This window comes from Brachypodium distachyon, chromosome 2 (genome assembly GCF_000005505.3).
Source record: "Brachypodium distachyon strain Bd21 chromosome 2, Brachypodium_distachyon_v3.0, whole genome shotgun sequence".
NCBI lineage: Eukaryota > Viridiplantae > Streptophyta > Magnoliopsida > Poales > Poaceae > Brachypodium > Brachypodium distachyon.
In genome coordinates, this window is record NC_016132.3 from 38,336,113 (window position 1) to 38,347,982 (window position 11,870).

Here is an 11,870-nt window from a genome sequence, read left to right on the forward strand (position 1 = left end):
TACCCTTGCAGTTTTGTTCCACACGAAAAGGGAAAGTAAGTGGATATGTAGCACGTGTAGATAATTAACATGTCTTTGGAATTTCACCCCGTTCCAAAATCCGAAGAGGCTGCTGTTTCAGTTGTTGGTCCTTTGTTTTCTCCGGTGATCGCGAGCCTCATTTGTGCCAGACATATATCCGTGGCCGCGGTTGTTGTGCACTGTTTTGGTGCTACATAGTCGTCAGACCCTTGTCTCTCTCGTATTTCCCTTCACTGGCCAGGTTATCCCAAACCGGCTTTCTCATGTGAATATCTATTTGCGGGAAGAAGAAAAAACTTTGGGAATTGCACTAGTACAGTCAAACAGTTAGTAGCTGGTTTTATCTTTTTCTTCTTCTAGCAACTGGGATAATTATGTCTTTATAGAAAAACTGGGATTAACCCCCGGAGCTGCTTTTTTTTATTTTTTTTAGAAGTGCCCAGGTTTTGAAAAAGTAGGAGTAGTTGTTTACCTGGGCTCGTGGGCCGTGGAAACATGGTCCACAGGCCGTGGGTTTTCGTTTAAGCAACCGTGTGGGTCCGTGGGGTGGGTTTGGTCGGTCGTTTGTAGTGGGCCTTACATTTCCCAGGCTGCACCCAGATGTTTTTGGTCCAGCTTTGACTCGTTGCGGTGCGGGCCTGTTCTTGTCTTCCATCCAACTTTTGGGCCCTTATCTACGCCTGCAGGCCGTTCGTTCGTGGGCATACAAACTTGGTCCACGGTGGGAGCGAGGGACACACCTTTGATTGGGTGACACTCCTCCCCTCAAAAAAAAAACTTTGGTTGGGTGACACGAGTAGTGAGACCTGCAGTTAGTTCCTCCGATAGTAGCCGACGGTAGAAAAGTATGTTTCCCTTTGACTGAAAAAACAAACAAATTAATTGAAGTGCAACAACACACAAGACCCGAGGGCGCCGCGCATTTTGACGAACGGGCACGTACGAGCTTGCGTCGTAGTACGAATGTACGATGGCATGTGCGGTCTGATGACTCTGGTCCTGTCTGTCCATATATGGGCAGTACTCTGACCCTAGCTAGAGTCGCTAGGTGTGACTCGACTTCGTACTCGTATAGCACGTCATGCATCCTTGGTGATGATGATCTGTCGGAAGACGAGAATATTGTTAGAATTCGCATGGGCGCTAGAGGCGCAACGTGGTGTAGAAGTTCAAACAAATGAACTTATGTTATTCTAAAATTTTAATTTATTTGTTTGAAATAAGCAAGGTCAAAAGATATCCTCAGAATCACAAAGTTGCAGCTCTAGTGGGCGCAGGGCCCATACAAACATGGGGCTCGGGCCCGGTACGCGACGGTGCCACGTACACAACTACACGCAAGGGTCTGCCTTGCCTCGTATGTCCCTTTGTATTCTCTCGTGTACGGTCTGCACAATGTACGCTACGTACCTTGGTCCACCGCGGCACGGCACGTCCGGCCGACTTGCACGACGTACTATCTGCTGCGCGTCTGAAATCGAGACCGGTCGACCTGTCCCCGTCAACTGAATCTAAACCTCTCTTGTCGATCGACAGCAACAAAGAACAGAAAAAGAAAAGAAAAAAGGAAAACCCCGGTGGACAAGAAACGCAAAACGCCGAGCTCGTTACACGTGTCCATTCAAGCGTGTACACATGAATCGCGCGATTCGGTCGGAACCCGACCAGACCACCATTTGCCCCGCTATCAACGCATCCTGGCAACAGCAAGCAAGATGGGCTCGTAGCAGAGCAGAGGTCATCCGGTTCCACGGTTTTGGCTGCCTGGCTGGCTCTCGCGGACGCGGGACGGGGATCCATCTGGAGGATTCTTGGCGGCCGATCGATGCTTCGGGGCAAAGGAAGAGGAGGAGGCCGTCTTTCCTTGGTGGATACGCCGGGGTGTCGTCCGCGTGACGCCACAACCCACGCAATGCCCTCGTATCCTCTCTGCCCCACCCACGCGCTTGGACCCACAGGCAGACCCAAGACTCACCATCCTCGAACTGATCCTCTGCGAACACCACGCCGTGTGGCCACAAATCGGAGCGCCGCCTTTCACATCCGTCGGCCGTCGAATGAATGTTGCACGCCCTTGTTCCATTGAGTTTGCACCGTTTTCTAACCCGAAAATTGGAAGAAGAGAAGACAAAAATTCTCAGTCCTTCAGAAACGGTCCATGGACTAATTCCGTACTATACAATTAACATAATCAGTTAGTTTTAGTCCCTCTTTTGATTCAAACTAGATTTGCGTGGTTTTTCCATGGCGCTTTAATTTGTCACGTGGGATGGCACGGAGAAATTCGCGACAATGTTAAAGAGCAGTCGGTGTCATCATCAAGATCTTCGCAAAGTCTCGCCCTCGGCCACCACCTTCCACTCCCGAGTTGTCGCCTACCCAGGGGGTCACCAACGAGACGATCGTCTAGGCAATGCATGAATGCCACGTCACCTTTATTTGTTTATTTGTTCAAGCAAATGAACTAATTTTTTAGAAAGTTATGTCATTTAAAATTTTAATTTATTTTTGAAATATGCAGAGTCAAAAGATATTCTGGGGATCACAAAGTTGCAGCTCTAGTGGGCGCAAGGCCCATACTGGGGCTCGGGCCCGGTACGCGACGGCGCCACGTACACAACTACACGCAAGGGTCTGCCTTGCCTCGTATGTCCCTTTGTATTCTCTCGTGTACGGTCTGCACAATGTACGCTACGTACCTTGGTCCATCGCGGCACGGCACGTCCGGCCGACTTGCAGGACGTACTATCTGCTGCGCGAGCCTCGCCCTCGGCACCACCATCTTCCACTCCCAAGTTGTTGCTTACCCTGATTGTCGCCGTTGAGAGGATCGTCTAGGCAATGCACGAATGCCACGCCACCTTTGTATCGTCGTCGTCGTCGGAAGGAATATGAGTCGAAATAAGGGACCAAAGATACGTACTCCCTCCGATCCATATTATTTGTCGAAATATTACATGTATCTAGATTTTTTTTAAAGATAGATACATGCATATTTAAGCAACGTTGAGACAAGTAACGAGTCGGAGGGAGTATTACCAATCAATATACTCCTCCACTGCTACGTGCATACTGTACCAGAAGATGGTTTGTGGTCTCAGCACAGAGGATCCAGATCTTGGATTTCAAAACAAAAGCTGTGGGAAAGCAAGCCGTTTCCGCGTTGAATCGGAAGAACCCCATCCAATTTTCCCTTTCCTTTCTCTCTCTCTCGATCCACCGCTTGACTTTCCGTTCCATCCATTTCTCTCCTCTCATCTTCCTTCTCGTCCCAACGTTTGCTCGCTTTCCCATTCCAAAATTCCGATCCCACTGGCCGCCATGGATCCCTTCCACCACCTCAACACCGCCTTCTCCAACCCCTACCACCCGCTCCTCTCCTCCTCCCCTCCCCACCCCCACTACCCTCCCCCGCTCCCGCCGCCGCCAGCCGCGGCCGCGGAGCCGCCGGAGCGGGAGCGGCTGCCGCAGTGGTCCCACGCCGAGACGGCCGCCTTCCTCGCCATCCGCGCCGACCTCGACCGCTCCTTCCTCTCCACCAAACGCAACAAGGCGCTCTGGGAGGCCGTCTCCGCCCGCCTCCATGACCATGGCGGGTTCGCGCGTACACCGGATCAGTGCAAGTCCAAGTGGAAGAACCTCGTCACCAGGTTCAAGGGCTCCGCCCACCCCCCGCCGCCGCCCGACGCCGCCGACACGCCCCAGCACCAGCACCACCCGGGTGACCATCCCGGTACCGGCGGCAGCGGCGGCGCTTCGTCTGCGGCGAGGGGCGGCGGCTTCCCGTTCCACGACGAGATGAGGCGGATCTTCGACGCCAGGGTCGAGCGGGCGCGCGCATTGGAGGCGAAAAAGGCCAAGGGGAAGCACCACGCGCGGTCAGGGCACGATCATCTTCATCCGGATGATGCCGACGACGATGGCCAAGGGGATGAGGCCGGCGAGGAAGAAGACGAGGAGGCGGACATCCTGGAAGACGAAGAAGAGGAGAGTCGGGCAGCGGAGACGACGAGGGGTGCTGCTGGGCCTGGGAAGAAGCGGAGGAGGAAATCAACAGCGGCGCCCGCGGGGAACGAGCAGGGCGAGGTGGAGGCGATGCTGCGGGAGTTCATGCGGCGGCAGGCGGAGATGGATGAGCGGTGGGCGGAGGCCGCCGAGGCGCGCGACGCCGAGCGGCGCGCCCGCGAGGAGGAGTGGCGGGCCGCCATGGTCGCGCTCGGCGAGGAGCGGCTCGCGCTCGTGCGCCGCTGGCGGGAGCGCGAGGACGCGTGGCGGGCGCGCGCCGAGGAGCGCGAGGAGCGACGCCACCGGCTCATCGCCGCCCTGCTCGCCAAGCTCGGCGGCGGCGACACGTCCTGATATCCATATCCGTTCCAAGTTCCATATCCACATCCTGGTATGGATCAAAGTCACTAGCTTGCTCGCTTCTTCATCGACTGATTAATTGCTCCTAGGCTGCTAGCTCATGCATCATCTCACTAGCCTAGCCAATTTGTAATGCTCGCAAATAATCTTCTCATTTCCTGATCCCCATGGAGATCGTAATTCTTGGATTCGTAATTGCTCAGGACAATCCATCGCCGCGAAGAAGGGCGTGTGCCATGCCCTGCCGGCCGTTTAGATCAGTTGTAGCTCATGCCTTTGTTAATTAGCTAGGGTTTCTTTAGACAGTGAGAGGTTAGTCAGTGAAAGGAGATGTGCTTCATTCATGTAGTGGAAAAGGGTTTTGCTTGCAACATCTTTACCTACACTAAGCCCATTGCCTGCAACTGCAAACTCTCCCTGGTCTTATCAGCTTCATGAGCTAAGGCAGCTTTCCAAATGCATGGATGCATGCATGGCTTTGCATGATCAATCAGTCAATCAATCCGCGGACGATCTTCTTCTTCCTCATCATCCCCAAGGTGGACTCTGTAGAAATCTCAGAACGTGAGTGCTTTACATTATTTACTTTTTCAGATTATCTCTCTGCACTGTGTGCGTGTGTAGCTTTTGCGCAACATTGCATGGCTCTATCTAGATACATCTTTCCTTCTTTTCGGTTGCATGCTCTAAAGAGATTTGCATCTGAAAAGTTTTCTAGTGAGGGGAAAGAGAAGCAGGCAGGCATGATGGGCCGTGCAGCTGCTTTGATTTTGCTTTCTTTTGCTTTTCCCGTAGAACGGGTATTGATTCCCTGCCTGAATATATGGATGCTCGAAATGTGGCATGCATATGCATAGAAGCGTGCATGCTAGCTGCGGTGATTGACTGAAGATTAACTGAAAAAAATATGCTGAGATGTAATTTAAGGGATGCCATGGTATGAAACCATGGACCTACACAGTGTGTAAGCAGAAAAGTAGAGTATGAATGCAAGCTAGATACATTCATTTCTGAAAGAAAACTGCAAGCCCTTTTTATTCTACTAGAGTGCAATCAAATGACATAATTTATTTATTGTTGTATGCGTGTAGTTAAAAAAAGTAATACTAGCAGAGTGCAATTGAATGACATAATTTATTTATTATGATTTTTTGGTATGCCTTTAGTTAGCAAAAATAATAGTAGAGTGCAATTAAATGAACTTAATACTAGTACAATTTAATTTCTATTGCAAAATTATAAGCATCCTAACGTAACTCAAAATATACTCGCGTGGCATCTTTGTGTGAAACAGTGAAAGCCACATGATGAAATCAATTACATGTGTGACTTTTAGGTTCTAGTAAAGCCTCCATGCATGCAAGTTGTTAATTAACTTGAGTGCATGTGTAGTTCATATAGCTTCTAACATACTCAACATATATAGTGTTTGGTCAACAAGAATAGTTTGTTGTGGGAAAGAAGGTAATTGCAGATCATGATTCTTTTACCGGTAATTAAATCAGGTTGATGTATCAACAACAAATGTAGAGAAAAACGTCAAGCATTTGTATAGCTATTTTTGACAAAATTGGTATGCACTTGATCTTTTCATATTTGTTGAGGATATATTAAAACTGAAGGTTATAATCAAATTTGTTTTAGCCTCGTACAATGGTTTACAAGCATATGTGTAGCTGTAAATATCACACTGAAAGTGATAAAATATGTCTTCTTCGTTTGAGTTTTTTTTTCCTCACCAGCAATACCTAGATGTCAGCATATTTTTAATTTTAGTAGGATTATTTAATATATTAGATGAATGAGAAAAAAAAAGTAGTTTCTCATTTCTAAGAAATTTGCCTAGCTAGTTGGGCTTGTTCTCTGAGTGTTCACAATGACAAAAAGCAATCCGAGTTAAGGACAAATTTTCTTTTGGAACGTACTCCCCTCTATTACATAATTCTTGTCGAAATATTACATGTATCTAGACGTTTTTTAGAAATAGATATATTCATTTTTGGGCAAATTAATCTGAGACAAGAATTATGGGACAGAGGGAGTATATGAGAACAAATGTATAGAATATGATTGAGCAAAAGTATTGATTAATCGGTGATTGATTTGATTTTTAGTCTGCATATCGACATTGATTGCTTCTTATATTAAGTATACAAAAGGTAAATTTATTAGCTAACTATAATTTTAATATGACCTTATACACATATGTGCATGCATTAATTTTATTTTCCTTATACTTTTGGCACATATATGGCGCCGTCATTAGGGTCGGGCAGTTTCATACTTGGCGTGCAGATCGATTAATCAGGCTGATCATACTGCTTGTGCTTATGTGCTAGCTAGCTTGCTTTCATGTATGGAACCAGCGGCTATGTATTAATTCGAAAAAAAGATCAAAGGCGTCCTGAGAAGGAAAACAAAATTTGTTTTTCCAATTTGCCTAGTTAATTGGGACGTTAATCGATCTTCATTGAAATATCTTGATCACTGTTCACATTTGATGAGCCCGTGCGTGTGATCTTGTGTGTTCACAATGGCAACAAGCAATCAGATCGAGTGAGAGGACAAATTTTCCTTTCCGAACCTGTGAGAGGAAGATGTTCGTCGTTTGTGTGAATGCTTCTTTGCATCGTCAAAACATTATCAGATAGGCGAAAACATACGTGAGTTATATATGAATGATTGAGCAAAAGTATTGATTAATTGTTGATTGATTTGATTTCCGGTCTACATCGAAATTGTTTACACATCTCGAGCTAAGCAGTATATCTTTCTTAGACAAAAGGTAACCTGAGCTAGCCATATCTTTAACCAAATTATGTACACATATGTGGATGCATCACTTTTATTTTCATCATACTTTTGGTGCATAGGAGCATATGACAGCCGTCATTACGGTCAGCCGATTTCATACTTGGCGTGCAGATTAATCAGGGTGATCATTGTGCTCGTGCTAGCTTGCTTTCATACCAGCTTATGTACTAATTTCCCTGGCAAAATAAGTTCATGTACTAGTAATCCAAAAAGGATATACCGCCACTTGTATGGAAGTATTGCATGGGAAGGAACTGATCGATCGACGTGCCGCTGCAGTACGTGTCGATCTACACAAATCATGCATAAACAAATCAGCCGATCAAATAGTTTATGTGCATGCATGTATGATCTCGATCAGGGGGTCCATCCGTCCATATGCTGCTGGCCCAGGTGTGAAAGGCATGGCTCGATCGCTCGCATGTTTAGCCAAAATCGAGAGAGAGAGACCACCTGACTCGGAAGCAATACTCTCTCTATATATTCTGCTCTATCGACGGTAGCCGATTGATGTGACCAACGTACAAATAGACAAAGTCGATTGCGAATCTAATTGCCCCAGTTTGCCTGGTTGCCTGAACCCTTCACAAGGAACGATGCATCCACCGTTTCATAATCCTTGTCGAAATATTACATGTATATAGATGTTTTTTAAGAATAGATATATCTATTTTTGCGTAAATTTGAGACAAAAATTATGGCGGAGATAGTACGTACCACCGATCCATGTCCTGGTCAACTACTTCTCGATCCACACTGGATTACGCGTGAGAAGAGATCGACCAGCTAGCTGGATCCAGGCGTTTACGTCGGCGTACAGCCCATCGTCCACCGCGCACGTAAGCACACGGGTGGTATGCACGTGGTAGTATTTTGGGTGGATTGACCGAGCAATTCAGAAATTTCAAAAGGGGATGTGAGTAGAAAAGATACTAGCAGGCTTCTGTGGAAAAGATCTCCTGTGAAAAAAGAAAAGAAAGGAATTCATCTGGCTCCTAAAAAATAAAGAGATCGTTGTGATTCATGGGCCTGTATTGGGGTACGGCGAGGATTCGGCCCCCAACCCGTACATCGTACTAGATTAGGCTTTTAAGTTATGGAAAACGGAGCCCGGCCCGAGGCCCAGGTTTCATCAGGGGGTCCATCAGTCCATGCTGCTGTACAAAAATACACAAAATGTTTGCGAGGCCTGAGTATTTTGGGCCTTCTCTAGAAAAAATGTACTCCGTACTTTGGGCCTGTTAAACCAAGAGTGGCTGAGCGGCGAAGTTTTTTTTTTTTTGACCAATAGATGAGCGGCGAAGTTCGTCATCCAGAACGGACGGCGCGAGCGCCCCAGCCCTAGACACATCGCTCAGCTGCCAGCCACAGTAAACTAAAACCTCTGAATCGTATCGCATCGTGCCACCATGGAGGCGGCTGCTCTGTCCGCGACTATGGGCTCCCGGCGCGGCGGCCTCTTCGCCGCCGCCGCCGCTCCCGTTCCAGCTCCTTCTCACCGGAGAGCGGCCGCGCCGCGCTCGTCGCCCGGGCCGCCTCAGCGGCGGCGGCTCCGCGCGCTGCCGGCGGAGCTGACCGAGATCCTGGCCCCGAAGCTGGTGCCCGGCTCGCCCGCCGCCACCGGCGACGTCTCCTCCCTCATCCCCATCAGGTAATCGATCAGCTCCCTCATCTTCGTTAGAACCAAACCCTGGCTCAATCTATTTGTTTCTGAATTCTGAATATGTTGGTGGTGTGTTAACAATTGGAATGTGCAGCGCTGTGATGCTGCTCTTCTACTTCGTGTCCAACTGGGTGTTCCCCGCGGTGATCATGAAGGGGATGAATCCCGACGCCCAAGACGGAACCGCCGGCGCCGCTGACGAAGAAGAAGAAGAAGGAACATCCATGGCGGCGGCTGCGGGGCAGTCGGACGGTAAGGTCCGGCTCAAGGTCAAGAGGAGGAAGAGGAAAAAAACGGCAGCTACGACTACCACCAAATCGTAGTACTCACTCAGCGTGGTCCGTGGAAAGGCCCTTCAGAAATTCAGACTCTTGTCTTGTTTTTTTTGTCCGACAGTGTTACCAAAGATCAGAATGGAGTGATAATCAGAAAAACTCTGGCATGTGTCTATTTGGTCGGAGTAGACCCAATAGGAATCCACTATTGATTGTATCCTTTAGTAAAGAGGATTCCTTAATTATACACTGTGTCCATAGTTCTTTAAGAAAGCATGTATTTGGGATGAACTACCACAAACTCCTTAATTAAATAACTGTGTCCACAGTTCTTCTCGAAGACAGCATCTATCTGGGATGTACCACAAACTCATACTAGTAGTGCTCTCAACAGAAAAGAAATGTGTTGCTAAGTTCAGAAATAGGAACATACATACACCGAAAGCAAAGAACAGTGTTGATGCAGGTGTGGTGGTGGGCTGAACTCCACTGGTATCATTAGCAATTGTTGCCATCAACGACAGCAAAATGAGAAGGGGCTCAACGCAATGGCAGACAGACAGGATCCAGAAACACAATCTCCTGGTTACACAGACAGAAGCACCCCTCTCATGACCTATCCTGCCTCTCTGATGCCAACAATGCAACAGCCCATTTCCTCTATTCTTCTTTACTATAAACACTGACCAATCGGAGAAACCAAAATAAAAATAAATAAAAGATTGCCACCATGAAAGCCATTCAAGCTCCTATTTTTATTTTTCCAGACCGAGGGATTTCTTTCTTCGCATGTGATCCGGCGAACAAAGTCCATGGATTCGACAGCTGCAAAATCTCATCAGAAGCAGGCAAATAGCAGAGCTGCTGTAGAAATTTGACTTGAGGGGTAAGTAAATATTCTCTCCGAATTATTTCTTGTTTGGAAAGGGACTCCTTTTTGTCTGCTACCATGCCCTTCTAGAATATCTGACGAGAGTGTGGCCACGGAATTACAACCACTTGCAGCCAATCGAGCATGTAGAGACAAGCAAAAAAAAAAGAGCTAGAGGGGGTATTTTGAGTGCCATTCTGTTTCTTGCTTTCAAGCAAGCAAAAGGGAACGGAAAGTATTTCGATCGTCAGGAATAGGAAGGCGGATCTGGCGAAGTTTCCTTCTGAATCCAGAACACTTCTTGTTCTTGAAGTTGCTGATGATTTTTGTTTTTAAGAATGGTTTGCATGTGCTGATACTTGTTGCTTCTAGCTTTGGGGCCTGTCGTCCGTCCTGAAATAGAGCATCTGGGTGATGCAGATTCTTTGTATAACCACATGTAAGTAAGGAGAAGAGAATAATAAAAATATTGGGCATGCTGGATGTGCAATAGGCAAAATCCACAACTACTTGTAGGTAAGGAGAAGAGAATAATAAAAATCAAGCTAGAAAAGAAAAGATAGCCAGTAATTTTCCTGTGGCAATGGAAAAAAGCCCCGGACAGGACAGTACATCATGTCAACATGATCCGGATGCCACTGGAAGACCGGAGCACATAGTATACGTGTATGGTAATGGTAAAGAGTGTGAGACGAGACGATTTGCTCGCTGGATTGCTTTGCTCCGTCGCTCGCCGGCCGGGCGGCAGCTACCACAGCATCGCCACTGTGGTAGCTACCGATCCTTTTCGTGGCTGGGGAGAAGATCTAGATCTGCCGTCAGAAATGCCTTGGAAATAAGAAAAGGGACTACTCCTTTCGGCCGGAATTACTTGTCGAAATATTACATGTATCCAGACGCTTTTTACACATAGATACATCCGTATTTGGACAAATTTGAGACAAATAATACCGGTCAGAGGGAGTACTAGATTCGTTTGCGCTTGCGCTGGAATTTGCTGATGGGTATATAGCCATCTAGCGGGGATACGACAGATAGGTGTATGATACGTACGTGCAGAGAGAATTTCATATTACCATCTAAAATTGGCCCACATATTTAAATATCATTCAAAATTTTCAAGTTCCAACTCATATTTCGCATCAAAGTGTTTATTGTCTATTGGAAACTGTGCCCTGTGCATAAAGAATATTGTAATTAGTCTTACCATCTATTTGATCGGGAGAAGATTTTGCTCTAGCAACCTTTTTGCCTTTTTTATCCTTAGCTTGGTGACAATTCTGTTTAAGTCTTGGCAATTCGCTTATTTAGAGTGCATCGAAATGCATTTGTTGGCAATTCTGTTAAGTCTTGGCAATTTGGTTTAGCAACTATTTTCAAAGCGAGTCTATTATGAATTTAAAGCAGTTTTAGAAGTGTACCAAACACTGAATTCATGACACTGTCAAAAGTGCGAAAATTTGAAACCTTAGATGCAATAAACAAAGGGTGTGGCTATTTTTGAGTCGCATGTTTTTTAATAAATGAGCATTAAATATCAATCGGCGTTTCAGAGCCATTGCATTAAGATCTGAGGATCATTCCCATTCTCTCATCTCTCACTTGCTATCGTATCGATGGCTAACATGTCGATTGATCTCTAACTAAAAAACAGACGATCTATCAATAGCAAAACCGATAAACAAAAGTGAGTCAAACTACTTTTGCCGACATGCGTATATTGTACACTTTTTTAAGTGCCCAGAATTGACACACTCTCGAGTCAAAATGCTGCATTTCAAAGTGCATGCAGTACTACCATGACGTAGCGCAAATAGGTAGATTTTGAACCGAGTCCACATATAGCATCTTATCCGAGGCG

The 11,870-nt window shown here is 46.7% G+C and overlaps 2 protein-coding genes across 3 annotated transcripts; both read left to right on the plus strand.

Annotated features, from left to right (window-relative positions):
- The first annotated feature begins 3,254 nt into the window (after positions 1 to 3,254).
- Positions 3,255 to 6,821, plus strand: LOC100826845 (trihelix transcription factor GT-3b). 2 transcript variants are annotated; one of them, XM_014898248.2, is made up of 2 exons: positions 3,255 to 4,417; positions 6,653 to 6,821. In XM_014898248.2, the coding sequence occupies exon 1, from the start codon at positions 3,343 to 3,345 to the stop codon at positions 4,378 to 4,380; it is 1,038 nt and encodes a 345-aa protein (XP_014753734.1). In that variant the 5' UTR covers positions 3,255 to 3,342; the 3' UTR covers positions 4,381 to 4,417; positions 6,653 to 6,821. The 2 variants fall into 2 exon arrangements, with proteins under 2 accessions (XP_014753734.1, XP_003566667.1); XM_003566619.4 differs by lacking the exon at positions 6,653 to 6,821 and adding an exon at positions 4,590 to 5,387.
- Positions 6,822 to 8,511: 1,690 nt separating this feature from the next.
- On the plus strand, positions 8,512 to 9,478 carry LOC100836149. Its single transcript, XM_003569005.4, has 2 exons — positions 8,512 to 8,851; positions 8,958 to 9,478. The coding sequence occupies exons 1-2, from the start codon at positions 8,610 to 8,612 to the stop codon at positions 9,184 to 9,186; spliced, it is 471 nt and encodes a 156-aa protein (XP_003569053.1). The 5' UTR covers positions 8,512 to 8,609; the 3' UTR covers positions 9,187 to 9,478.
- The last annotated feature ends 2,392 nt before the right edge of the window (positions 9,479 to 11,870 follow it).